Genomic DNA, 27,771 nt, shown 5'->3' with positions numbered 1-27,771 from the left:
GAGCTCAGCACTGAAGCCCGTCCCATCCTCTGCATATCCATGCTGCAGGAGGAGGAGGAGGCAAGGAGCCCTTTTGTTACCTGTATTAGACTACCTGGCGGTTGCAAGTTGGTAACGTGGTCTGTGTTTAAGATGTCTTCAAAATATAGAAGCAGCGATGTTCCAAAGCTTTAAACACCACGAAATCCGCGTTTTTTTCCTTTTCTTTTAGGACACTGCAGTATGCGCAACTATTCCCCCCTCCCTCGCTCTCTTTCTACCTGCAAGGCACAGCAAGTAGGAATTGTTAATTAGGTTTACCGTCAAAGTAAGGACGAATAGGAGGCACTTCCTCCAAGAACTCATTCACCTTTCAAGTCCGAACCTCTCTCGAGTTTCATTTTGGAGTTCTTAGCCACCTTTCAGGTCGTCATCAGCATCTCACCTGTACTCGCGGACCATGGATTTCGCACGGTCGATTATTTCCAAGGAGCTTATGCTAGATGTCGCGGGAAACAGACGGTACACGTGCATCTGGAAGGGCTAAGAAACCTGCCAATGTGAACGGAAAGCGTGGCCACTTTATGTTATAGTGCATGGCCTCCGGACAAAGTGGCAACGATCATGCACGAAACCCTCCGAAGACGGAGTCTCTACGTGTTCCTGTGTTTTGGCATCATATACCTCAGACTTGGGTGAGTTTTTTGTCGTTGTTACTTATCGAGACACTGTAGCCCGCGAGCCTCGGTGTGAAATTCGTTGCGACAGTCAGGCACGCTTCAGAGGGGAAAAGCATTGTAGAGGAAAGATTCGACTGCCCTCTGACCTTAGAGTGAAGTATGCGGATGAAAAAGTAAAACCAGGTGTGTTTAAACATGTAAGAATCATTGCATCATCAAAGTGCACTGCTATAGCTTGGAGAGGGGTGTTATGCGTAAAAAAATTGCAGGTCTGTTCTTGTACCAACGGACAGTACGATCGATCGGCGTTTACCACAGAAGCTTATTTAATTCACCTCCTGGTACTCCTGCTTTGTTGCAGAGGATCATTTGAGCCGCTGTCTCTGCCTCGGATTCAGCTCGGCCCTGCATACCTTCATTAATAGCGGCAGACTGAGTTGTAGTTCCACATTCCATTGCCCAGACGGAGTTTTTACCTGTTTTGCAATACCTCACCTTGATACATAAACACAGAAGGACGTCCATGCCTTCCTTCTCTGCTGCCTCTCGGGCATGATCGTGTTAGGATCTCCAGGAAGATAAGCAGAAGTTCGGGGTTTTTTTGCGCATTTTTAACATCATACTGTTAATAAAACATTAATTATTAGTGAAATGCTCAGTGAGTCGAAGAGTACATGTTCTAACCCATCTGAATCCAATACACTGAAACCAATATAAATTAGCTGCTATAGCCATAATAAGGCCCAGGGGTCCTGTGCAGCCCTGCCTACCGGGAACGTTGCGCTGCAGAGGAGACAGATCCAACCGAATCAGAGCAAAAGCAGGACCTACGTTATAAAAAGTAGACTTTATAACAGGTTCTGTTGTTTTTAAGCCACTCTGCATTTGCTTAGTGGGTTAATTCTAAGCAATTGCCCAAGAAATAAATAAAAGTTAATAATTAAAAATGAAAGCTGGTACCAGTCACACACGACCACACCACATAATAGTATAGAACATGTATTTATGACTCTTTTATTCTAATAGTAAGACTGTTTATGTTTGTCATATACATCAAGTTCAGGAGTGCTTCTAACTTTGTTGTATGCTTGTGCTTATAATGGCAGTTAAGTAGATCTGATCTTATCCTGTCTCACATTTTCAGCTGTAAAATGGAACGATTGGGCCCCTGCAGCTTGATGTTAATGCTCCGACTGCGCAAATCTCGGAGATTCGCGCGGTCGAAACGAATCAAATAGACAGAACCTCGTGAACTGACTTCAGATTTCACACGGGGTTCATGTCACATGACAGTAGCTCCTTTATGGGGTCTCTTGTCTTATTGTTTACTAATCCTGAGCAGTTAGCTCATTCCTTCCATCCTTTTACTCCGGCTAAGTCTTTCATGGTACCCTCTTTGTGTACAATAACTGGAGCCTGCAGGTGTTGAGTGAAAGTCACGATGTTGAGAAGATAAAAAAAGCTTCCACTCACCAAACCATGTCAGAAAAAAAAGAAAAAAGAAAAAAAGAAAAGAAAAATTCAGTTTATGGCAACAATAGTGCAGTTTTTAAGCCTTTACTTCCATCAATCCTGCACCCTGAGCATAGAAAACCCTGCCTCAGAGCAGGGTCTCAAAATAGGATGACAGCCAACAGAGCGCAGCAGACAGGTAGGCAGAGCAGAAATATTATAGACGCCTATAGAAATGTTATAGTGTTGCCGCAGGATAGAATAAGGTCACTGAACCCCTGTTTGGCTTCTGGGAATTATGCTTTATGTTTCCATGGAAATGTCACAGCAGACAAAGACATTTCTTTACAGCAGCATGGAAAAATAGCTAGAATCATATCTGCCATTCACAGACAGACAGAAAGACAGAAAGACAGACAGACAGACAGACAGACAGACAGACAGACAGACAGATAGATAGATAGATAGATAGATAGATAGATAGATAGATAGATAGATAGATAGATAGATAGATAGATAGATAGATAGATAGATAGATAGATAGATAGATAGATAGATAGATAGATAGATAGAGTCACTTCGTTAACGTGATGCCAACTTGTTGATTCAAAATGACACATCCTGCCAAGACGTGCGCTGATTTCTTACACATGGAGCCTCGCTGATGGTGTGAGGCTGAAGCAGCCAGCCTCTGTGTTTGTTTATTTTTGGCTGGATGGTGGGGTTGGGGGTGGAGGTTGCGGGGCTGTGTGGCTGTGTCGGTAGGTGGGGAGGGGGTGATAATGATGAATGAAACCTTTAGCGCTGTCCAACGGGAATCAGATGAGTGTCACCCTATTGTCCCACTGTGGCAAAGTGGGCGGATAGCAGTGTCTCTCCCTGCCCAATGGCAGGCACGACTCTCATGAGAGCGGAGAGAGGCACTTTTCTGCCATGCAAAATCCCTAAAACCATCATCATTCCGGCTCGGGAACCCACAGTACTGTGTAACAGCCTCCGCTGCTGAGAGATGACAGAGCCAATCTCGGCGCACACACGGCCCTGGGAGCTTGGAGCTGCGTAGAGTCGCTGCGCAAACACAAGGCGACGCAGAGCGAGTTTTATTTTTTTATTTTTGTGCGGAAAAGGGGATTTAAAGCCCGGGATTAAAGAAGGTTTTTTTTATCCCTCCTCCTCTCATCGTAGTCCGTCTCGTCTCACTCAAACCGAGCGTGGCCGTTTTGCTCAATGTCATCATGATCCTCTTCTCGTCGCGCAGTGTACTGCTGTCAGTCTACTACCCGCAGATTTTCCTGATCCTGACGAGTGGCAGCTACCTGTAAGTTCGAGCCAATTAACGAGTCCTTCACTCCACAGGGTGCGCGCTCTCATCCTCAGCAACACAAAGATGCACGGGTTAGGCTTTCCTCCTCTCACAACCCTCAGTCTTCTCAATAGGGGATATATTTTCTTCGCCCCAATATTCAAAAGCCGATAAAAGTGGATTATTTCGCTCATCCCTCATCCTCAGGTCAGAGTTATTTACACCGTGATATCAAACTGTATCGAACACGGACCGGGTCTAACAGAAGTGCAGCTCAGGCGGCATATTTGATTGTTCAACTGAACTAATGTTATCCAAACTAAAAAAAAAGAAGAAAAAAGATAATACTCATCAGTAGAAACACCCGGGTCCACGTGGGAAAGCAGTAATTTGGCGTAAAGCTCAACGCTCTAATGTGCCATCCCCTCAGCGAGCATGTCTGCGGAGTAAGTAGGGCTCGTTTGGGTCAGGCTGTTGGATTTAAAACATTTTACAAAATCGAGGAAAAATAATACTGTAGGAACTGCAACATTGGTCCATTTTGGCCACTGAGTGGCAGAGATGTTCAAGACAATTAGATGCGGAGATTCTGTTTTCTTCCCCTTGTGAGAAAAACTTCGCGCAACGTGGGTCATTTTTACGCATGGAAGCACCTTTAACCTGCCAGAGCGAGCGAAAGACTACCACGCATTACCTCACCTCTCCCCGATTTCAAATATTTTGATGTTACCGTTTGAGCCCACATCTTAAACTATCCCCTATGCAACACGTACGTGATTGGCACCGCAATGCGCTGAGCTCTGGATTAAAAGTATTTCGCAGAACGGCGGCTTTCTTAAAGTTTCCAAAATAATTACATGGTCCTTTGCTCCATCCTTTGCTGCCCGGAGACCCCAAACCTGATGCTGGAATAGATGTGTTTTTTTTTTCCTTGGGGGGGTTCAGACAAAAGTAGGCTACGCTGCTAAGTATATGGCTTGCACATCAAAGTTACATACCATTATTTGTTTGGATTATTTAACTATGTTTTCAGCGGTGTATTAACTGCAGGATAGGCCACGTGGAGAACATTTAAACATAGATTCAAAATAATACAATACCCCTTCATCAAAACTATACAGGAAATGTTTTGGCATGTAAAACTGTAAAAACAAGTTTTTTGTGGGCAGTAAATACACCCCGAGCCAAAGTATATATCCATATAGTCCTTTGGAGTCACTGCACACCTCGCCTGTGGAAACAGTCTGAAAACTGTGGGCGTGTAAGGGATTTTGTTTTAAGTAAAACCACTCTAAAATGCTAAAATTTATAAATGCTGCTAGATTTGCTGTTAATGTGTCTGTGTGTGTGTGGTGGGGGGAATAAGGAGAGTATTTATTCACTTGACTTGAGTAAGTTGTGCCTCGGGCATTTTTGCGAGGGCCTTCCTCTTGTAGAAAACACGCCTGGGAACGTAACAGCCTGTCAGTTAGGTTCAAAGTGTTCAATGTGATGAAGCAGGTGGCTGTAAGCAAACTGAATGCCATGACGCAGATGATAGTTCCTCTTAAGGCCACCACACTGCACTGTGATGGAATCTTTAAGCTCCTCACCACAGTTAAGATTTAAGCTCTTCCACAGTAATGACTTCACACTGACCTAAAGTAGTGTTTCATTTACATTTCCTGGTGACTGTTTTAGTCTTGAAGTTTTTGGGATCAATGTAACATGGAAATGATCATGTTTTATCAGCGCTAAGGTTAAATTATTAATGAAAAATCAGCTTTACCAGCTTAAAAATCAGAATAGAAAGAGCAATTAACGGTGGACTCTAAATGTTTTAGGTTTCTGTACGGTTTGTGGTAACATGATCAGACTTTCCACCTGCTGCTTTAAAATTAAAACCCACCTTTCCTCTCATCTCTCTGCAGCATCACTGCTAAACCACAATCCAGTGACGCTGCCATTAGTCGATTAAACAGCACACAGTTTGCATGAAAAGACACAACTTTTGCATCGACTCTCATCCTGTAAACCTGAGGAAGCTATACAGGCCGGGGCTTTGAAATGCATCAGCTTACTTTTAAGTTCATGTTGACAGTCTATCTTATTGGAGATCTGTGTGGCTGTGGGTGAGCTGTCCCCCAAGCTGCTGGCACACACAGAGCATACACTAAGCAAACAGATTCGCATTTGTGCACTTTGATGATGCGGGGATTTAAAAGCTTAGCCCTGGAATTCTCTGTTTGGTGTTGTCTATTGGTCGGGTTTGCCCATGGTAGACTGTGATTGTGCAAATTAGCATGTGAAGGACATGAGAAAGAGCTAACAAAGGAGGCTGAAAAGAGGTTTCTTTGACAGAGCTAAAAATTATCACCTCGACGCTTGTGTTGGATTTTTATCGCAAACTGACCTTATTCATCTCTAATGTTCATTATGGAAGGAAGCAAATTTCTCTAGTTGAACATTAAACTTAATGAGCCCACCTTTCACTTTTGGACAAACTGGATGTCGTCGTTGCCATGAACTACCGTGTATGCAGCGGAGGGTCAAAGAGGGTCAGAGAAGTTCGAGCTACTTTACAGCTGAGAAAGCAAAGCAGGATTGAAAGAAGCAGCAGGCTGTAGTGTTCGCTGCGAATGCAGAAGGCACCTGATGAATGTCCTTTTTTCTTTCTAACAGGGGATTTTAAAAAAAAAATTATATGATTATTTTTTAGAAGTTAAATACCTGTTAGATAAGTTTGCATCTAGTGTAGTGATGCACACGTTTCGCAGACCAAATTTAATTCTTCTTCTTTTTTTTCTTCTTCTGTCTAATAAACATCGGGCTTCTATTCTATATGAAAACGTGTATCCTAACATGTTGACATTGATTGATTTATGGCGAGTTCAAGTGAAGCGTTTCTAAAATCAACAAGCATACCCATTTTGCGTGTCCCTTTTCAATGTTATACTCCACCAAGACAATGTGTGTAGCCCTGTGTTTGGTAACAGATACTCGCCCCACTGCAGTTAGGATTTATTCTAAAGTTTGTCTTTGAAATTGAGATTTATGTTGTTCTTCCATTGCGTAGGAACTTAAACAACAATCAGAAAAGAGAACACAGTCGTCCGAGAGGTTTTTAGCTATCCCGACTCAAATCCACGCTCTAAGTCAGGGCTTCTCAGAACGAGAGTGTGCTCCGAGCTCTAAAATCGACATCTCCTAGAGCTCTGTTTCTCCCAGTCTCTCCCTCTCTCTTCGTCTCCTTCATCCATTCTTCCATTTCACCCCTTATATATGTTGCCATTTCTTTTCGCTGACACACAGCTCGCCTGTGTTAGTTTGCCCCGTTTGTGGTCAATACTTCGGAGGTCGACGTCATACTTCAAAGGCGGTGTTTGCCTCCGCGCTCATTTATGGCTCCCTGTCCCTGACATGTTTGAAAAGTATGTATCTACATGGTTTCAAGGGCTATAAACAGAATCTTGGAGAAAGTCTGTGTTTTTCTTTTTCTTCTTCTTCTTCTTCTTTTTTTTTTGTAATCTGTTTTGGTGTTCCCAGTGGCCATAAAGCCATCTTGAAAATATGCCGTTGTACCTATCAAATATGCTGTTGTGTGTTTGAGGTGAACCAATAAGGACATGTCCTGGGTCATACAAGACCGACCACTTTAGGATTGGAGAAAACCAGTGCTGAAAACCTTACATGTGTTCAATGCAAAGCCTCTCATGAAATTTATGGGCAATTTACACCCCAAGTATTCTTCAAACGCATACTGTAATTACACAAATCATACAAATCGTACTTTATATGAGATTTGGTTAAAAAAGCGATTTCTGCAACTGTGCCATCAGGCACCGAGGAGGTCTGCACAGTGGGTATACAAGTCTGGAAGCCATTCACACCAGTATGTTACCTAACAATTGACACAAAAATCCAAACAAATTACTTAAACTCACGTCTTCCAAACCACTGGGGAATGCTGTTGTGAACAGCCAAATAAGCATCTTCTTGTCTCTCTCTGGGCTGTTTTTAACATTTTTTATTTTTATTTTTTATATTTCTTATGTTGGATTAAGCTCTCAGGTTTTTCATTTACCTTTAATCCATTAAATAGTAATACTCTCGTGCAGTACAGCTTTCACTTTACTATGGAATGTGCATCAATCACGGGCTGAATTGAATCCTGTTCTGGAGAGTCTCGTGAAAGTGAGTAAATCTCACCGTCCTCTGGAGGCTCTAACTGAGTTTGTTTGTGTGTGTGTGTGTGTGTGTGTGCGACAACGCATGCATGCATCCATGCCTCTGCGTATGAATGCATGTCTGCGTGTGTGGCGGTGTGTTTTTCTTACTTCGGCAGGGCCCTGTCCTCAGTGGTGGCTCTGGGTGCCAACATCATCTGCAACAAGATCCCAGGGCTGGCACCTCGCCAGCGGGCCATCTGCCAGAGCCGCCCGGACGCCATAATTGTTGTGGGCGAAGGGGCCCAGATGGGCATCAATGAGTGTCAATACCAGTTCCGATATGGACGCTGGAACTGTTCGGCGCTGGGAGAAAGAACAGTCTTCGGTCAGGAGCTGCGAGTAGGTTAGTCTGCGTTCTTTCACAAATTGAAGCGGGATAGTGTGTTCCTGTATCCATATCTGTGTGCTCTGTATGGCTGTGCATGCGATAGACTTACACAGGCTTTGCTTATGGCGCTGCAAGGAACTTTTGCCACTGATCACGTCTTTAATGAGCAAATTGAATCAGTGTAAGACCTTTGGATTGGGGTTAGGTTTTTGTTTGCTAAAGTTAGGTTCAGTGTTACGGTCTGCTACCCTACAGGACTCTGGTGGAAAAAATCATAATAACCGTATTCTATGCAGAAGAGATTAAATAAAAGTCTTAGACATCCCACTAATGTACACCAGTTAGAAAGAAAAGCTAAAACAGCCAAAATCTTATAATCGGATTTTGATACACAAAGATACTTAACAATACAGCTTAAATGATATTTTACATTAGTGGCACACTTTCCCAAATAAATTTATAGACATAGTACTTCACTACAAAAATGCACTCACTCATAATAACTATGGATTTGGTATTACGTTGGTTTGAATATAACTTAAAGGTGAGCGATACACCGTCTTAATAAGACAGAGGAACAAACCATTTGAGGCACTGTTGTACACTACTATGGATTTGTGACTTTCCAGTCAACTTAACAATGAAAGTATGATACAAAACGGGAACTACAGCTTTGAGGCTTTGTGTAGCCTCAAAGTTGTGCGATGCTGAGCAGATGGCGGTAAATTTCTTTCTCTGCCTGCAATCGCAACTATTAATTTGGTAATGGCAATGTAGCTGACAACAATAATACCAGTAATTTTGTTATTAAACAAGAAGTTACATAATGCATCTTTATTGTCCCAGTTTTATGAAACAGTGCCACGAGAGCATCAAAAATGTGGTACCAGGCCCTGACCCTCTGAACCCCATGAAATATGGCTCGTAACAAGCCAAACCCAAGCTGCACACATCACACAGTCAGTTCAAACTCAAACCAGTAATGCGCAGTCTCTTTTGATTTTCTATTGTATAACCATTCATGTTGCTCAAGAGGATCTCGCATACCGCTGATTCCACCCCATCTTTTGCTGCTCCTCATTCTCAGCTGAAAAAATGCTGTTTCTCTAGTGTTCCCTGCAGCTGATTCGCTGATGTAGTTTGTGCAGTGTGGGGTGTTGGTTAGCAGCATGCCTGCCATAGCTGGCTGTGTCCAAAATTGTGGAAAAGCTACCGAAAAGAAGTGCGGCTCTGATGGGGAAAGCGTATGGATGGAAAACGAGACGGCGAATGAAGAGACAGCTAATCGTGTTATTGCAGAGAACTCATGTCAAACCGAAATAGATGGACACATCTGTTGTTAATTGGGCTAAATTGGTTGTGTCCATGCCTGGCTGGTTCACTTGAGTGTTCTCATATAGGCAGAAAAAGCCCCAAAAGAGGGCAAACGTTTACATTTTAAAATGCTTTTGCTTGAGGGACTTCTCAAACTTCTGCAAATCTCTTTTGCGCTGCTTTTGTTTTACAGGGACTTTTATATATTTCCTTTCATTTAGATGCTTTGTTGCTATTACGTTGCGGTTGGGCTGCACATTTAATCCAGTGGCTCTGTTCACAATCCCTCCTCTTAAGCAGCAGCTGAATTAGCTCCAGCTCCTTTTAGCAAAAGCATTTTTTTTCTTTGTTGTGAATGTGGCGCTTTCTTTGGTAATGAAGCTCATGTTGTTTTCCTCAACAACATCCCCTTTTCGCTTTCTTTTGTTCTTGTCTTTTATGGCCTTTTGAAGCACTCGGAGATTTATACATGGCATTCGGCAGTGGTTCTTTGGACGCATCTCATGTGTATTTCTGTGTGACGGCTATTAATGTTTTCATGCATTATGCTGCTCACCCAAAGTAAATTTTACTATTAAAACATATATTCAACCCAATAGGGGGTCTTCTCTGGTTTATTATATGTTATATTATATATTTAGCAATGGCGCCATTTGAATTTGGTGTTAACTTGTTTGGTTTCCATAGTAGATCTGCACAAATAAATGCTCCGTGCGCCCGCACTGAGCACATCACTGTTGGTCGTCCAGTTATAGTCAGAGACCGATGACTGCTGGGCCTGTCATGATTGTTCTATAATGATGGGACTTGGTGGCCTTCTCAATAAAGTATCCCTACAATGACGTCTTCCTCTAGACCAACATGGAACTTGATTTAAGTTAGGATTCCCAAGGCAGATTTGGGGTTTTTCAATGAATAAATAAAATAACCAGCCAACAGGGGCTTATTTTTCAACTTATTTTCCCTCATTTATGTTAGAAAATAAACCCCATAAAAATCCCCCACCTACCCACCCCATCTTCTATTGTCATATTTGAACCACACACAAAGTTAATGAGCAGTAAAACAGGCCGAACTGTGCAGATTTATGCGAACAGAGTGGCGCATCAAAAGAACACATGACAGTAGAGCTTCAGCTTGCTCGATTGCGTCACATTTGTAAACTGCAAGAGGACATATTATAAGGCACCCTGCGTGTCAGTACAGTGACACCAAATCCTCTCAGTCTGCATCTCTGCAAATGATGCAATGTCATGGTTTGTCTGGCTGGGCTCAAACGCAGGACTCAGGAATGAAAGTTCAGTGAGTATATTTACAGTGTTGGTGATAGTGCTATATACAAAGTCTTTGAAGTGCTTAGTTCAAAAGTCCAATATGTACAAAATCCAATGGATGGAAGGTTGCATGAATCCAAGTCCCCGATCTCCTCACTCTGCCAAGTAACAAACACTCTTTTGGAACTCCGCTGGGCCGTCCTAGGCACAGGAAAAGACGCATTAGAAAGCTTCAGCAAATAAACTGAAACAGAGAGGCAACATGAACACTACTGCAGTTAGACAACACCAAGGCAAAGACTGAAGGTCAGGTCCCAGCTTAAATAGCAAACAGCTGATTGCCAGATGATCCACTGGTGCTGATTGAGTCAGGTGTGTCCAGGAGAGGGCGGGGATCCCAGGAGGATCCCGCCCCTGTAAGGCAAGTAAACACACCCTCACACAGAGCAGCAAGGACACAACAGAGAGAGAGAGAGAGAGAGAGAGAGAGAGAGACGGTGGAGGCACACAGGAGGACTGGAGGACCATGACATGCGAACCCGGATAGTAATCGTTCCAAATCGATTCTTGTTCAGAGAAAACGCTGCACATTTCGAGGAGCTGATGCCTCAAAGAAAAGTCTGTGCAGGCTGCTAGTTTATCCCTTTGAAACTTTAGAAGGCGAAACTAGCTCAAAAGACTTAATAAGAAATTGTTTAACAGTTATTTCTTACTATCATTGATCCAAGTGTGAAAAAAAGAGTAAGTATATTCCATTGAATTGAACATTTCACATTGTACCTCCATTAAAAAAAAACATGGAAAATTTAGATGTAATCAGATTACTTAAAGTCAGCATTTGGACTGGGAAATGGTTGCAATCTGTGTGGAAAACATCTGGTCATCTCTCTATTGTAGCATCTAAACCACAACTTGTTGCTGCAAACTTATTGGCCAGTAGTTAGTCATGCGATGCTGACTGACCGCAACTGTGTAGCTTGAAGTCTGGCAATATGCTGTTTTTACTTCTGATCATGACCTTGTGAATCACCCAAATCTCTCCCTCCGGGTCTGTGTTTGCACCATAAAAGGTAGCATATGTTGCACCTTCGTTCATAGAAACATGCTGGCTATGTGAGGTGAGCCTATAACCCGTGTGCCAAACATTATCACAATAGAATTAGAGTCATACACAAAGAGTTTGAGAATTTGAATGGTGTTGTACATTAATGTTTGTGTGTCAGTGTTGAGCGGTAATGTATTTTAACCCCAGTTCGGTATCCCTGTCAGTAAAAATTTCTTGCTGTGTGTACATAAGGAGTAGGATAGCTCCTCTCTATTCATAGGTTTAACTCTCTGGACTGATTTAAGATGGTCTAGCAGGGAGATACAGCCTCGCCGAGTCTCCATTTCAAGTTGTGTTAAAAGTGCGGACTTCATACTATAACCTATTTGATGTTTAATGCATAGAAGTCCTGCACCACAAAAATAGATAGAACCCAACAAAATAACCATGCTTTTTGTTTTCTATGTTGTGGACACAGCTAACATAGAAGCCTTTTAGATACTTAAAGATGTGACGATGATACTGAGTAAGCTGTGAATCACATTTAGTGTTATATGTAAGATCATTTCAGTAGATATTTGGGATTCATGTATTTGCATTAGTTTGATATTGCATAGCACCGTTTGCTAGCAATGGTTGGCACTGCTCTTCCAAAGCGCGGGTTAGGGTTAGGGTATATGATGACTTAGACCTCAGAGTATTAATATAATAATATTTATGTTTTTAAACCTAAATCTAGCGACTGCTAGACAGAGGTGTGTGATTACTACGTTTTGAATAAATGAGATCAAGCACGCTGCTGGATTCGATCTAAGTGCTCTGTTTTAGTTTAGTAGCGTCCCACTAGGTCATCGTAGGAAACCACCGACACCGCAGCTACTCTCCTGTCTCTCTCACACACACACATGCACACACAGGGGAGAAGCGGGTGACTGTATTTTTTCTCAACACCTGAATTTCAAGCTGCCAGCAGCCTGCATGCAACCTTCGCGATTGTGATCTTTTCCAGTGACTATTGCCCTTGATTGAAGATGTAACCATGTTTTCTAACCGCGTCCGTATGTATTATGGAATTCTTTAGCATGGCATATGAAATCATGGAATACACCCCTCGGAGAAAATGTTCCGATCCCTGCTTCAAATCTGCAAATTCCAACATCATCATAATCAAATGTAGAGGGAAAAGCTGTTCGCGTTCTGCTCCTGTTTAGGTTCCTTGTTCAAATCCCCCCAAATTATGAACGCCAAACCTCCCACCCACCCCCGTGCTCAGTGATGCAGTCTTAGTTCTGGACTGAAGGGAGGAGATGTCGGCAGTTTTTCAAGAAGTAAAGATCAACCGACCGCAAGTCTTATGCATTCTCTCTCTGTACTGCCTTCTCTTGGAGGCAGTCTTTCTCTTCTGGAGCTGGTCCAAGATATTACATTCGCTTTCCAAGGGAGCACACATTAATAACTGGGCTATTGTGGATTTTTAGGACTTGAGATATCGTCATTTAGCAGAGATGGTTCAAAAATGGTCTATTTGATATTTACTTCACTTTTATTTCAAGTTTTCAAGGTTGGCTGCTGCCGGCATCTCTTTTGTTGCTGACACGAGACTCTACAGTAGATGCACTGAAACAAAAAACAAAAAAATGAACCCACATATCTCCTGCAGCTCTGCCACTCAGCATTTCCACTGTTTTGCAAAAAGTGTGAGCTTGCTTATTACGCACCAACTGACAAATTGGAGTACAACGCCGTAAACTCAGCGCGGAGATTTGAAACCAGCAATTTGAGTGTGTCTCTGTTTCCTCTGCAAAAGCAGATTTAGCATTCTTCCCCGTGCCCCGCTAACAGCGTTGGCATGAGCCAGTGCCATCAGCCCTCAGAAATGTGGAATGAATTATCCCGTGCTAACAGAAATGGGTGTTATTGAGTGACTTGTTGCAGTCTATTAAGAACCAATAATAAAATTAGAAACACATCCATCAGCAGCTTAGGAGGAAAAAGAGGGGGTTTCAGGATAAGAATGGCAAATGTGGTCTGCCCTCCGCTCCGATCTGGCCTGCTTTCTGAATGAATCATTCTATTTTAAACACTCCTGTCAAGACTCGATCCCGTAGCCGTGATTTGTTGATTTCAATTTACTGTGCATAATTAAGTGCCGTGCTACAGATTTCACATAAAAGTTAAATCTCGTTGTTCTGTGCCACATAAATCAGCCTTAGCATGCATATTCTGCGTGAACTGGCTTTATTTTTCTATTGCATTTATGCTGCTCATCAGCCGTGATCAATGCAGCTTTTGGTTATTGATCTCCCTATCAAAGCATATTTGAACTTCTCCCCTTGTTTTTAATGACATGTTTTGACTTGGTAAAGCCTCATCCTGTGTGCAATCAGACATTCCTTTGGCTAACTACCTGTAATAGAGATGCCCTTCACTTAAACAAAAAAAGAAATGCCTATGAATACCTTACAGCTCTGTTCAAATTGCAATGCACTTGAAGTCAGTGATTAGAGCCTGAAAATGGACACCTTTCAACAGCTACACTCAGCATCAAAGGCCAACACTGGCCCCCTTGTCATAAAATGGCCTGCTCTGGTTACTCTTTGTTTGACTTTCCAACCAGTTTGTCACCATCCTGATCCACGCTTTTTCACATGAAAGAGGTTTCTTGTATTGTGCTGCTAGTGAATTATTGCAAAAGTTCAATCATTCTGCCTTTGGCTCATTGCACAAGAATGGATGGAGCACTTGAGCAGGTGAGCCGAGGAAACACGACAGTTTTTTATTGTTACGACAATTTAAATTTAAGCATACCTAGGTATAACTGTGCACAACTGCTACAGTGAACAGTGAAACAATCAGACCTTTTTAAGAAAAGATGTAAGCAAGTCTTTTTTCTTTCATGACCCCCCCCCCCTTTGCTTTTTCACTGTGCTCCTTTTATTATTTTTTTTCCCATTTTGTCTCCCTGTCTCTCTCTATTTTTTTTTTGTCAGGTGCAGAGAAGTTGCCCCAAGCTGTGGGTTACAGGAAAAACAAAAAAGAGAGAAAGAGAAAAAAAGAAATGGGAGTAGTGTAGAGGTGTCAGGGAATTAAAGGTGTGTTCATGCCATCCTCCTTCTTTCTCTTTCACCTATTTCCTCTCACAGGATCAACATTGTGGTGAAGGTAGTGGTCAGTCCACCTGCTAGAACCTACAGGGCTGCAGGGACCAAACTAGCATCCAGTCACTAGAAAGGATGTTTAAGTCAGCAGGCTTATTGAAAACCATTTGTGTGGAAAGAACTCCCCGGACAGGCACATACTTGATCGGGAGCTGGAGATGGCAGGGCTACCTCTCGGAGGAGGGGAAAGGTCACTGCAGACACCAAGAGCCAGACATAACTGAGGGAGGCTGTTTTTTTTATCCACAGTGGAGTTGGATAAGTAAGTGCAAAGAGGATGTGGTTGACAAAAGTTTGGGAATTTTGGCTTAGTGTTATATACACCATTCCCGTTTTTATAGAAAACCTGAATTCACAGAGAATGGAGTGTGCCAGAAGCAACAGATGAACCATTTTTGGTGTCTTTTCCCACTCCGAATACAATAATCAGAGAAAAACAAACTGTGTGGGACCATCTTTTCCACATTGTTGCTCATATATATATATATATATATATATATATCTTAAATATATATATAGATGTTAAAAATGACTTTGGTGTGATTTGAGAATCCCTGCGGTGTCCTTAAATTTCCTGAACACTCATAATTAATAATTATTATGCCAACATTTTATTTGCTGTTGTCAAGACTTGAAGTAGCCATTAATTTGCTTTCCCCCCCACACGTCTACAATTCATCCGACACACCGCACTACAAGCTCCTGGGCCGAGGACAACAGAATACTTGCAGATTATAAATTCTTTGGTGGAGCTCCTTCCTTTTCTCGGAATCAGCTGATGGTCGTTTTGTGGTGAAATCATATCTCCGCAGAATGGAGGCACAGCATCAGTCTAACCTAAGGGTAATAATGAATGGATGAAAAAATCTGTTTAAAATGACCACGCGGTTCGGTTATTGCTTTGTTTTGCTCATTCTGACAAAGCGAGAGCTAATACAAGCTGAAATATTCACTCTGGCCAGATGAAGATTTCCAGAAAAGTCCCCTTTAAATCACATGGCGATTGTGTCTCGAGAGCAGACATTCAAGGACAGTATAAACAAAGCAAGGCAAAGGGAATCAGTCAGCATTGTAATTTCAGCCATCCACACTGTCAACCCCACAATTATTCAAAATTCAAAGAAGAAATAACATGGCATAACTGTGTAAACTTACATCTCATGTTTTCAAGGCTGTGATTGGCTGGGAGTGAAGCTTGGCAGAAAAAAAACACACAAGCTTACTCAGCTGGCAAGAAGGTGTCATGCCCAGGACTAGCTTAACAAAGGCAGTCAAAAAAGCCATTCTTCAAACTGTTTTTTCCTGCTCCTTTTTTTTTTTTATCACCACAAGTGGATACTTTGACACTGGTGAACTCTCCCAAAATGCCATCAATCATCTCACTGCCACTGAGGATTTTTCCCCTTTGTGGGGATTACTTTTTTGTTGGTTCTACGCCCTTCAGGCATACTGCAGCTCGACTACTTAATCATTCACCCAAATCTCGCTATCCCACAGAGATAAAGAAAAATAAATATTGTTATCATTAAAGGACGGAATATTAAAGCCGATAAAAGATCTGATGCACCACCAGTGCTGATCTGCCAGCAAAACAGCAGATCCACTCCCAGGCAGCCAAGCAGTTGGCACCGAGTGGATAACAGCGTGGAAATGACGCGTGCATTGTGTTATGGTGGAACGGTGGTGGATAAAAGGCCTATTTTTCAGCCCGTCATCATGTGGGTTGCGCTAATCCTCTCTGCCTTCCTCCATGTGAGCCCAGAGAAGCTGGAGCGGTCCGACGTGCGTGCGTGCGCATCCCGCGCGTAGGATCTTTCACTAACTTTATCAGATAGCAGGAGAGTCCGTTGCTTTGTTGTTCTGCAGCGTGTGGGCTGTGGTCATCATCGGCAGTAAAAGGTCATGTCTTACGCTTTTTCTTCCCAGCGTCTTGCCTCACATCCTCTGCCCACAGCATGTGTCTGTATCTAGGGTGTGGCTTGTCGTCCTACGCAACCAAACAGCACTATCATTGCCGGGTCCGCTTTTCTGCTTGTTCATTCATCAGCTCTGTCTCTGTCTCAGAGTGTGTGGGTGTGTCCGTTTGCTGGGGTCCCTCACCTTTTCCTCACCCCATTTCTCTCTCCCCCGCCCACCCACAGTCTGTCTGAGCTGTTCAGAGACCCGACCCTTGTGGCCCCCTGCACACGGGGCTCCCCGTAGCCTCGCGTTATCGGTGGGATCTGCGTCTGTCTGTGTCTGCCAGTGCAGCTAGACGCAGGAGGAAGCAGGATGCAAGAGGATCAACTGTAATCTCACTCTGTGCTTTGTTCCACACTATCCCAGGCCCATCACTGTATTCTCTACTTGCTGGCCCACCACTGGACATTTACATGTGCCAACAATCACATCGCTACTGGCCCACTTAGGTGAGAGTTCAGAGAGAGAGAAACAGCGAGAGGGAGAGAGTCTTAGTGGGTTTTTAAGGCAGAGACACCGGTTTGGAGGGAGAAGATGCTAAGAGACGTGGGGCTTTATTTTGACTGTGTGATGATGAGTATCACCAAATATGAAAATGTCAAGTCTGGAGGTTTCTTTTGTAATGAGAAGGAGAAACATGTCATCAGTGGCATATTTGACTCGTTGATTATAGTGGTGAGGATAATGATATCTTCGTTGATGCGCTGTGGGATCCGCACACATCTCGGTAAATATGTTTCCGCTGAAGATGAAACAAATTCAAGTAAAGATTGAAATTGAGGAAAATCCTCGACATTGTCCTCCCGTGAACTTGATGAATGCTTCGTAGAGCGCGCAGCGGCCTACGTTTGTAGATGTGTGCAGGTGAGGTCCTGATTTGGGCTCATTATTAGGATGAAAGGGTGGGAAGAAGGATTTGTGCTTGTTTTAGCAAGCCTCAGCATTCAGTCAAAAAGCTTTATCTTCACCTCAGGCAGATCAGAGGAGAGAAAGGATGCTTTTGAAACGGTTTTGTGCCACCCCAATTTTCTGTGCCTGGGAGGCAGCTTACCTAAATTCTCAGAATTTAATAGTGCACCGGCAAAGTTAAACACCCTCATAATTGTTTTTAGCTTTTCTTCTCAAAGCCCTCCTCATTATATGAATCAAACTGGAGGACCTACAGTGAGCGGCCGTGCCAAAGCGTGTCACTTCCTCGGCTCTCTGATGTGAGTTCTCTGAGAATGTGGAGCCTAGTTCTGGTAAAACAATATTATTTTATTGTACAGGAACACGGCTGTGCTAATTCCTCAAGCTGCAAACCTCACGGACCACAACTTTGTCTATAATTTGCTGGGAGCATATGTTCATAGCAACGGTACATAAAGCGGAACGGAAAACAGTAGTAGAGAGCGCAGTAGTCAGTTCAGCGAGTGGTACACAAAGCAAGGGGTTTTCCTCCAACTTTCTTCCCCTTCCATGGGGCCCTGGAGACAGGATTCCAGCACCAGTATGGCTTTGGTTAGAGCTTATTCTCAGTATTTTTTGGTGTCATAACTTTATTGTGCACAGTGACGTAAAATAACTTTGTTATGTAGTATCCATGAACTTGCATGTGCTCACAATGTTTTAAAAGCGGTATCATGTTTCCATTTGATTCACCGGAGCTGCAGAGTGTGTTGCACGATGCTTTGTTTTTGCTTTTGAAAATGATGACCTGGAGCTTTTATTTCTGGGTTTTAGTGTTTTGATTCAATTTCTATAGTTTTGCTGCAAGACGGGGGAAAAGTAAGAGAAAAAAACCAAATGATCTAAATGTTACTTGAGAAACAGCACTCTGCAACTTCCATATCTGCTTTAAAAAGGTTTGGCATCGTGTTTTTTATCATTATTATTATCATTATTGTTATTATTATTTTGTATCTTGTGAAAATCCCACAATATGTGTAAAGACTCTTGGCCACCAGCAGGTGACACTTTTCCCTTTGTTCACTGTGGGCCATTTGTGTGTGACAAGATGTTCTTACAGGTAATGTGTGAATGTGATGTGAAACTTGAACTTCGAGTGTGTCGCTGTGTTGTGGAGATTTTATTTTTTATGCAGTCTACTCTCCACCCCCCACCCCCAATCCCACCCCACTCCCTTGTGTCCCCTGTGGGAGTGAGTGCATGTCTGGGATGAGGGGTCTTTAAAAGGCTTTCCCCTTCACTGCTCCAGCAACAGCAGGCTTGGCCTGTGTGGAGAGGCAATTCAGCCACTCTGCTGGAAACCTGCCGGTTTCTGTGTGTACTTCTGTGTATGTATGTGTGTGTGTTTTGCTGTTGTTTGGCACCCCCTCCCCACCCCTTCCCTACCAGGAATCCAGCCTAAACTACTTCTCTCCAGTCCTTTTAGTCTACTGAATGTCTTTACCCATCCTCTGGCTCACCTCACCTTTACCGTAACCGAATCATACCTTTGCTGTGATGTTCTGTAAAGCTTGATGTCTGCATGTTTCGCTACATCTTTCTTAGGCTGTACACCGTCCGTATGTATCACATTGTGCAATCGGAATTCTCAGAATCCCAGACGTGTTTTATGGGGAAGCGTGCTGACGAGGACAGAAGGAATTTGTTTCTGGCTGGCAGGATTAGTAAAGGAAATTAGCTCAGCATCTCCACTAGCTGCTTTGTAAAACATCAGGTCAGTCATAATAATAACAGATGAATGCGATAACCTTTAGCAAGTCAAGGTTGTCAGGCCATTTCTGCCCTCACTTGACCTTTTTTTTTGTATATTTTAACCATTTGTCCCATGATGGGGCAGACACACAACATGACTGACCTTGGCCTGGTTTTTGGAGAGAAAAGGGCGCTCTACAGCCAATTCTGTATCCAAGTCCCTTCAGTATATCTTTTCCCTTTCCTCTCCTGTCAACAACATATCTTTACTATGGCCTGTGAACAGAGAAGAAAGCAAGGCCCGTTGAGGTCAGCGGCAATGTTACTACATCAGCTTGTCTATAGTACACAAGTGCTGCCTGTATAGTATCCCCGGTTGTAAATCTTCTATGCTGTGTCATGTGAATTCTGGCTAGCGGTGTGCCTGCCTCCGTCTCTAAACACAGATTGCAGTTTTAGCGGCAAGCCACTACATCCAGAGACTTCTTTTTATGTCCTAGTTTCGGCAGATGGTCAAAAGACACGGCGGGCCATCGCAGCGGGAGCCGCTGTCCAAAGTGGTGTGGTCAGGTAATGTGAAGGCCAAAGCATACTGAGTCAGTATTTCTGGTTTTAGCCCCCAACGCAGGGCCGTAACAAAAGAAAACAAAACAAATGTCTGCATATGAGCTCCCTTACCTGTTCTCAGTGAAACAAGCCTGATCTTCTTGCCTGCTTTCTTGGCTGCTACAGCAGACACTTGCCACTAAACTCCATTAGACATCTGGTTTAATATTCCCCCATTCTTCTCTCCTGGATGTTTCCAAGTTCATTGAGGTTTTTCTGGTCACTCCAATTTTCCACTGGCAGCTAGCAAGGCTATCCCAGGGTGGTTCCTCCTGGAGTGCTGTCAGGACTCTGGGGCCAGCCTCTTTTGGGGCTTTTTGCTGCTGTTATGGGTGCATTTTCTCCTTCAAAATTTCATCAGATGCACATCTGTTCGGGGGCCTCTTTCTTTCTCCAGAACACAGGCGTTTTAAAAAAAAGATGTTGCACACGCAGGATGCACATGCTACACCTTTGCATTGCTATATTAATGTAACTGAGCTAGGCAGTTCAACAGCAGAATATAATCTTTGGTGTCTAGACTCTGACTCATCACCCACTCTAAATATGATACAGAAATTGGGAGTGATGAGTAAACATCCACACAGAGCCTACAGGTTGGGTTGGTGAAGGGGGTTGACATATCAGGGTAGTGCACTGACATGTCGGAGGGAGAAATGGGAAATTCTGCAAGTAGACCACCAAACTGAGAGGAGGGGTGTTTGGGATATGACATGTGGAAACTGAAGCATGTTAGCGTGCAAAACACAGTGTGGCTGGAGTTGCCTGTCTGAACTGGCTTCACTCCACTTATTTTGTTCGTAACCTTTCCATCTTTGATTTATGAGTCAGTCACTTTCAGGGAAACAGAATGAAAGCATTCTATATTCTGATTGTCATCATTGCCCCACTAATAGCATAACTCATTGAGTACCACCCTTTCTCTGGAAACTGCCTTTATCCTGTTTTAAACATTACAGTGATGCTCTGTTTGTGCATCTATGTGTAAACGAGCTTTTAACAGTGTATGCGCGCAAGGGTGGAGGGAAGTGGAAGTGTGTCGTATTATTTTATTATGTGGCCGGTCAGGGAGCGTTTGCATGTGTGTGTGTGTGCATGTGAACAGAGCTACATTGCAGCTGTGTGACTGCATTTGTGTATGAGGTGGGGGCAGCAGAATGTCACCACAAGCTGGTGGGGCACAGCTCTGCTGCTAACCAAAGAAGCAAGTGGTTGTGAGTCAGTGCCCACCAGGCAAACCTGTGGCTATGGTATTAAGTCTACAGCACCAGTGCCAGGGTAGGAAATTAACAGTGGCTTTGGGTGAAAACATCTCTGAGAGTTCAAAAATGCCCCCGAGACCAGAATAGGAGGTGTAAAAAGTCCCTCTAAAAAAAGAAGAGGAAATGAAATGGAAAACAGCTGCAAATGGCTGCATATTAGCAGTATATTTAGGAGTACATAAAGCACATTGCTTTTGAAATGAAAAAAAAGTTGAATAAAAATTTGTACACATAAGCTTTAGCGGATAACACAAGCTATCGAGTGTTTGCTTGGCGTCCATAAAGTCGTTTTTGTCTTGTTTCCTTATAATTTTCACTTCATTTGCTGTATTTTTGTATTTAAAGGCTAATCAGTGTTTAGAACATATAGTCAAATACACTGAAACTGTCTACAATGTATAAAAAATAATACATAAAAAAATAGAATTCTCTCCAAAGCCTACAAGGATGCTACCAGAATTTACTCATAAATAAATAGGTTTCTACAGATGTGTTTTGACATCCAGCAGAAATACAGTAAAGAGGGGATCCTTGAGTTCATGTGGTTGCCTGCAAGAAGCATAAGAAAAACAGTGGTTGCAGCGACATGCTTGCAAAAGTATAGGATAAGTTTGACTATCATATCCGTTAGCTTGGAGGCGGTATATTGAACACTTGTGACAAGTTCTGTATGTACAACTTTATATTCGGCCACTCATTTGAAAATTTACATCAAGCTTTTATGTTCACTAGCCTGCTGAAACCGGATGATTCTTTTTGATAGGTCATGTACTGTGACGTTTGCAAACTACCGAACACGATGAACCTCTGAGAACCGCTGAAAAAAGAAAATGATAAACTGACATGGAGCTTTTGGCCCTCTGAAGTGCAGAACAACAGAACACATTTTACCTAGAGTGATTCCAATAATTGCGACTGAGTACATTACACAACACACATCAAAGACTTACAAAACATTCTTCTCCACAGGCTGAAAGGCCCCTTAAAACACTCTTTGGCTAGCCTTGTTTCTGAGGATTGCCTCCTTCTAGATTACTGCCACTTGGAGGGAGACCAGGGTTGTAATAACCCGCAGTCCTTCCTATACCCAGAGACGATGTCTTTTAAGTCAGATCCCTTTGTAGCCATTAGGGGAATAGTACAGTTATTTCAGATATGCAGGAAGTGAGTGGACTTGTATGGTATGGTTATTGTCACCGTCCTTTTAGCTAAAGTGTACCCAGGTCCTTTACATGTTGTTTATTGTATATATATATATAATTTTTTTTCTCTTATTGACACAACAAGAAGTCTATACCTCGGGCATTGGCATTCTCAATTTTTTTCCCAAGACATTGAATCTATTTTTTGGTTTTTAAGTGATGACAGTGCACATAGTATTTTATCTAGTGACATAAGCCGAAGTAGAACTTTTTAAAGCCAATAACAACTAATCTAAACCTTCAGTTTGAGTGCTTTCATGGCCAGTAAGCATGCACTGTCTTTAAAGCCTGAAGTCAGACTATGAAACATAGGTAGAATTAATCTTGTTAGGTTTAGCAGCTGCTCTTATCTTCTGAGGTCCTGGTATTACCTGATCTAGGCACCACAGGGCTTCCTTTCTTGTCAGTGATCAGTATCAGAGTCAGCGAGACCTGCAGACCCCAACTGTCTGCAGTGTGGGCAGCAGTACAAGGTGCTCCTGTGGAGGAATTCAGCACTTTGGACAGCACCTACCCCAGCTCTCCCCACACTGGAATTCCAACACTGCACTCTTGCAGGCTAGGTCCAAGGAATTTGTGGTGGGAAGTATGACCACATTTCTACCAAGGTACAGAAGGCAAGCTGTTCATGAGAGGAAAGCAAAATGGTGGCTTATCGAATGATGGGAAAGATTCTGAATATCTGTGGTGTTGTCAAAAATCAAATTCTCTGCGCTGTAAAATGCTGTGAGTGGAGCATTTATCTGTTTTTCTTTTTCAGGCAGCCGGGAAGCAGCTTTTACCTATGCCATCACAGCGGCTGGGGTGGCCCATGCTATCACCGCAGCATGCAGCCAAGGCAACCTCAGTCAGTGTGGATGTGACAGGGAGAAGCAGGGTTATTATAATCAGGAGGAAGGCTGGAAATGGGGAGGATGCTCGGCAGACATCAAGTACGGCATAGAGTTCTCTCGCCGCTTCGTGGATGCCCGCGAGATTAGAAAGACCCCACGTCGTCTGATGAACTTGCACAACAATGAGGCAGGCAGAAAGGTAAAGAAAGATGTCATATACTTTTCTTTTAGCCTCGAAGTCACAAAAACCCCAGAAAATGCTTAAACAAATCTTACTTAAATTAATTACTTAAATATTATGTAAACTGTGCACAATAAATGTCTATCCTCAAGAGAGCATACTTACTGTGAAGTGAATTTTTGCATTATCTTGATGACCTAACTTTTGTTTTTACCTCCAAACAAAGAAGGTTACTCATTGGATTAAGCTTGCGTTTGGTGATCACGCTGATAAATGATACCGCAACGAATAAATGGACGTCTGGAGCAACTAAATAGAGCTAGCAGCACTATGGAAGTAGTTACAAAGAACAATTGTTATTTATTCTTTAAGTCACTTGATAGCAGTTGATAGCATGGCATATCTGCCAGCCAAAGATACAAACAACTGGATGAATGGATTTAATGGCAAACATGTGTTTATCCATAGATGCAGAGATGTGTCCCAGACAAGCGGAGCTCTCCCAGATAAAGAGCTCAAAGTCGCAGACTTGTGACAAAAAGCTGCGATCAATCAACAGATCAGCAGTTTATTTCTTAGAGAACAGATAGCAGAAAGTCATGAAGAACTTTAACGACCAGGAAAAAAAAGACAGAGAGAGTGTGGGAGGTGAAAAAAAGAAAAAAGACAATACTTAGTTGAAAAATGGATCTAATTAATAACTTCAGCTGTATAATGTTCACTGGGAAAATGGAGCCTTCCCAAGTGGTTGCCAGATGGAGGACTGCCATTTATCCTTTCCAGTTCCTTTCATGGAATTATGAAGTGTAAAGTCAGGAACAGGATATTATTGCAGTTGTCTGCACAATACCAAAACATGTCACTGCCATTTGACTGCATCTATTCAGGGTGTGAAAGCAGGCCGACAATGCTAGTGTTAACACAGCAGACTGATATGGTCTACGCTGCATGCCATGGTACTGGCAGCTCTCTCGATTAGAGCTGGCACTATTGCCGCTTTGCTCTTTGTAGCTCAAAAAAATTAAATGCTATGAGGAAGTGTCAGATTCTTTTTTTGTGTGCATACTGAAGGAAAGCTAAAAGTTTAAGAACTTATAAGGACACAGAGATTTGGGCCTTCTCTGATTGTACCTCACTTTGTTTGATGATGCATGCACAGTTACTCCAAGAGTGTCAACTGCATCACATAGGTATTAAATATTTAAAAAAAAAACAACATCCAAAAGTTAAAGACAGATAGGAGTCTTATTGGAAAACCAACACTGATCCGATCAGTCCATCTGCAATTTGCCAGATGAAGGCACACACATATGCATCGCTATATATGTAAACTGGATTTTATGTAGTTACATCTGGATTTTGTTCAGATGTGAAGCCTTTAAAATGACGAGTGTAAGAGGGCTTTGTTGATTGTTACTATTACTCTTATTAATGGAAAAACAAACCAAAAGAAGTCTACATGCAGATGTGTGTTTGACAAGCCATCTCAGGGCATCTCAGTGCATCTGTATGCGGTGATGTGTATCTGGTCATATTGGACTAATCAGTAACAGATCAGAGGCTTTGATGGACACACTTTAAGTAAATGTTTCCATACATATGTCAGACTCCTTATGCCAGACATTTCTTGTGGTTTTTGTACAGTGCATTTTTGGAAATCCTCACTCTGAATTAATACTGGAGGCAGGCTTGACATCTGATCCCAGCTTTTATGTAGTCGGGAAGGCTCAGTTTTTAAAAAAAAAAATCAAATTTCCTCAAACCACATGAGTGCGTAGACAAGACAGAGAGAGCTATATAACATCACTTGTGTACATTTCATAAGTGTGTGATAGAAGTGATGACTTGTGCTGTTGGCAAGGCGTCATTCCAGGAAAAAGCTGCACAGCCACCCAGCAACAACAGAGACGCCCGCTTTGCTCAAGCAAACGAAGAGTTTTTAGAGTCATGGCAGATTTGTTAGCAGCGGGTTAATAGGACTCAACTAAACGACACCCCCGTGATTTCTCTGTCCCTTTGTCTTTTAGGAAAAAAATACTTTTTTTGTTTTTGTTTTTTGTTCTTTCTTACTCTCAAGGGACAAAGGATTGACACTTGAATACTGACAACAGCACGCAATATTTACCACATGCCGCGGGATTAGGGAGCAAAGAGAAGACTTTCTGCCCTGTGTGTACCATATGTTGGAGATAAACCAACAAATCTTAAGACCAAACCTAAGAAAGGGAGTTACACAAAATAAACTGTCATATAGTCCCGTCTTATGATTGTAATATAACATAATACATCAAAATCTTACCCATATGGGAATAATGCTGTATTTTTTTGTCATAATATTGTTTAAGAACCCACTTAAACCATGTGTGTTGTCCAGCTGTAAACGATTAATTGAGTTTGCCTGTTTGTACACTGCATGTGTAACACATTTAATTGCACAATGGATTCAAATTTTCAATGGCGATCAAAAACATATGAGATATTTTTGTTTCTGAATCAGTGATATGTTTTATGAAAACCACAGGCAAAATTACTACTATAGGATATTTCTTGTAAAAGCTAGAAAAACGCTTTATATTGTAAGGAAAGGAGAGAAAACACCAACAATCAGATGAGCCCCTGTGAGCAAACACTCGGCAACAGTGGGAAGAAAAAACTCCCTTTTAACAGGAAGAAACACAGAGGGGCAGCCATCTGCCATGACTGGTTGAGGGTGAGGGAAGGGAGATGCGATGACATGCACAATATAAATGAGAGCAAGAGACTTATAATAACTAATGACTAAAATAAAGTATCCACATCAAAACAAAAGGTGTTCAAAGATCTATATATTGGTCGATTGGATATCAATGATTTTCTTATGGACTTCCACTCTAGTCAAACTATGCAGATGTCTTGAGCTTTGCACTCATGTGAAATAGAAATAGAAACAATAATAACAACAACAATAATAATAATAATAATAATAATAATAATAATAATAATAATTAGACGCTTTAAACATTTCTACCTTTTTCCCAGCACACTGGAAATCCATAGAGAGAAGGAAAATTGAAATCTTCATCTAGGGGTTCTATTACCTGAAAGTCCTATAACTGCTAGAGCTCTACAGCTGACCTGTTGTCTCTACCACTCCCCAGGTTTTAGAAGAAAGGATGAAGCTAGAGTGCAAGTGCCACGGCGTCTCGGGATCCTGTACCACTAAAACATGTTGGACTACTCTTCCGAAATTCCGCGAGATTGGCTACGTACTCAAGGACAAGTACAATAAAGCTGTGCATGTGGAGGTAGTCCGGGCCAGCCGACTGCGCCAGCCCACCCACCTCAAGGTAAAGCAGACTCAGGGCTACCGTAAGCCCATGGAGACAGACCTCGTATACATTGAGAGGTCGCCCAACTACTGCGAGGAGGACGCAGCCACAGGGAGCGTGGGAACCCAGGGACGCCTGTGCAACCGCACCTCACCACATACGGACGGCTGCGACCTTATGTGCTGCGGTCGGGGATACAATACACACCAGTACACAAAGGTGTGGCAGTGCAATTGTAAGTTCCAGTGGTGCTGCTTCGTCAAATGCAACACATGCAGTGAGAGGACGGAGGTGTTTACCTGCAAATAAGGACATGAAGAGCTCAGTGCCAGAAAAAGTTGACGCGCAAAGGACTAGCTAAATGAGGAAGAAGCGGGAGAACGAGCAGGAAGGTGTGTCTTCGAGATTTTGAAGCGAAGAAATGGAATTTACACTATCAGCTCTTCGAGGCATCGTTTTGCACAGCAGAATCTATCTAATTGCTTTTCCGAAAGTAAATTCTAATTATCAGTAGGTAATACCCCCAAAACTTTACTGTCACATTGAGGTTGTGCTTATGTACTGATGTATCCGCAGTGAAGTTGGGACTACGTGTAAAGAATGAGACCCTCGGTGGGAACTGTGCTTTGCACTCTGGGATTTGTGATGGTTCGATTGCAATATAACCAGACTTGCATGGAGAGGAACTCACAGTAACCTGGGAGTTGATCGAAGTGACAGCCATTGTTAAGTCTTTGATGAGAAACTCTTTGTGGGTTTTGTCATTTTTTCACTAACGGGTGGGGGCATAAGTGAATCTTGACATGAATGATACCCCTAGCTTGGCTGGGGCTAATGGTGGAGGTCTGTAGAAATGAAGAACATTTTGTAAGTGTGGTGCATCACGCTGCGCCAATATCTGAGTGGAGAACTCTGTTAAAACCCTCTGCTGCCAACTGGAATATGGTGGAGTATGTTAGTTTTCCAGTCACACTGGAACTGTCTGTTCTGAACACTGAAAATAAATTGTCTATTTATGTTATAGTATCTTAAAACAAAA

The 27,771-nt window shown here is 42.6% G+C and overlaps 1 protein-coding gene across 2 annotated transcripts; it reads left to right on the top strand.

Annotated features, from left to right (window-relative positions):
• Positions 1 to 27,771, top strand: wnt7bb (wingless-type MMTV integration site family, member 7Bb). 2 transcript variants are annotated; one of them, XM_026175307.1, is made up of 4 exons: positions 1 to 674; positions 7,739 to 7,965; positions 23,171 to 23,442; positions 26,562 to 27,771. In XM_026175307.1, exons 1-4 carry the CDS (start codon positions 604 to 606, stop codon positions 27,039 to 27,041), a joined length of 1,050 nt encoding a protein of 349 aa, XP_026031092.1. In that variant the 5' UTR covers positions 1 to 603; the 3' UTR covers positions 27,042 to 27,771. The 2 variants fall into 2 exon arrangements, with proteins under 2 accessions (XP_026031092.1, XP_026031091.1); XM_026175306.1 differs by lacking the exon at positions 1 to 674 and adding an exon at positions 2,924 to 3,429.

This window comes from Astatotilapia calliptera, chromosome 7 (assembly GCF_900246225.1).
Source record: "Astatotilapia calliptera chromosome 7, fAstCal1.2, whole genome shotgun sequence".
In the NCBI taxonomy this organism is placed as follows: Eukaryota; Metazoa; Chordata; class Actinopteri; order Cichliformes; family Cichlidae; genus Astatotilapia; species Astatotilapia calliptera.
Note: the sequence above shows the minus strand (reverse complement) of the source record. Positions and strands in the feature narration are given on the sequence as shown.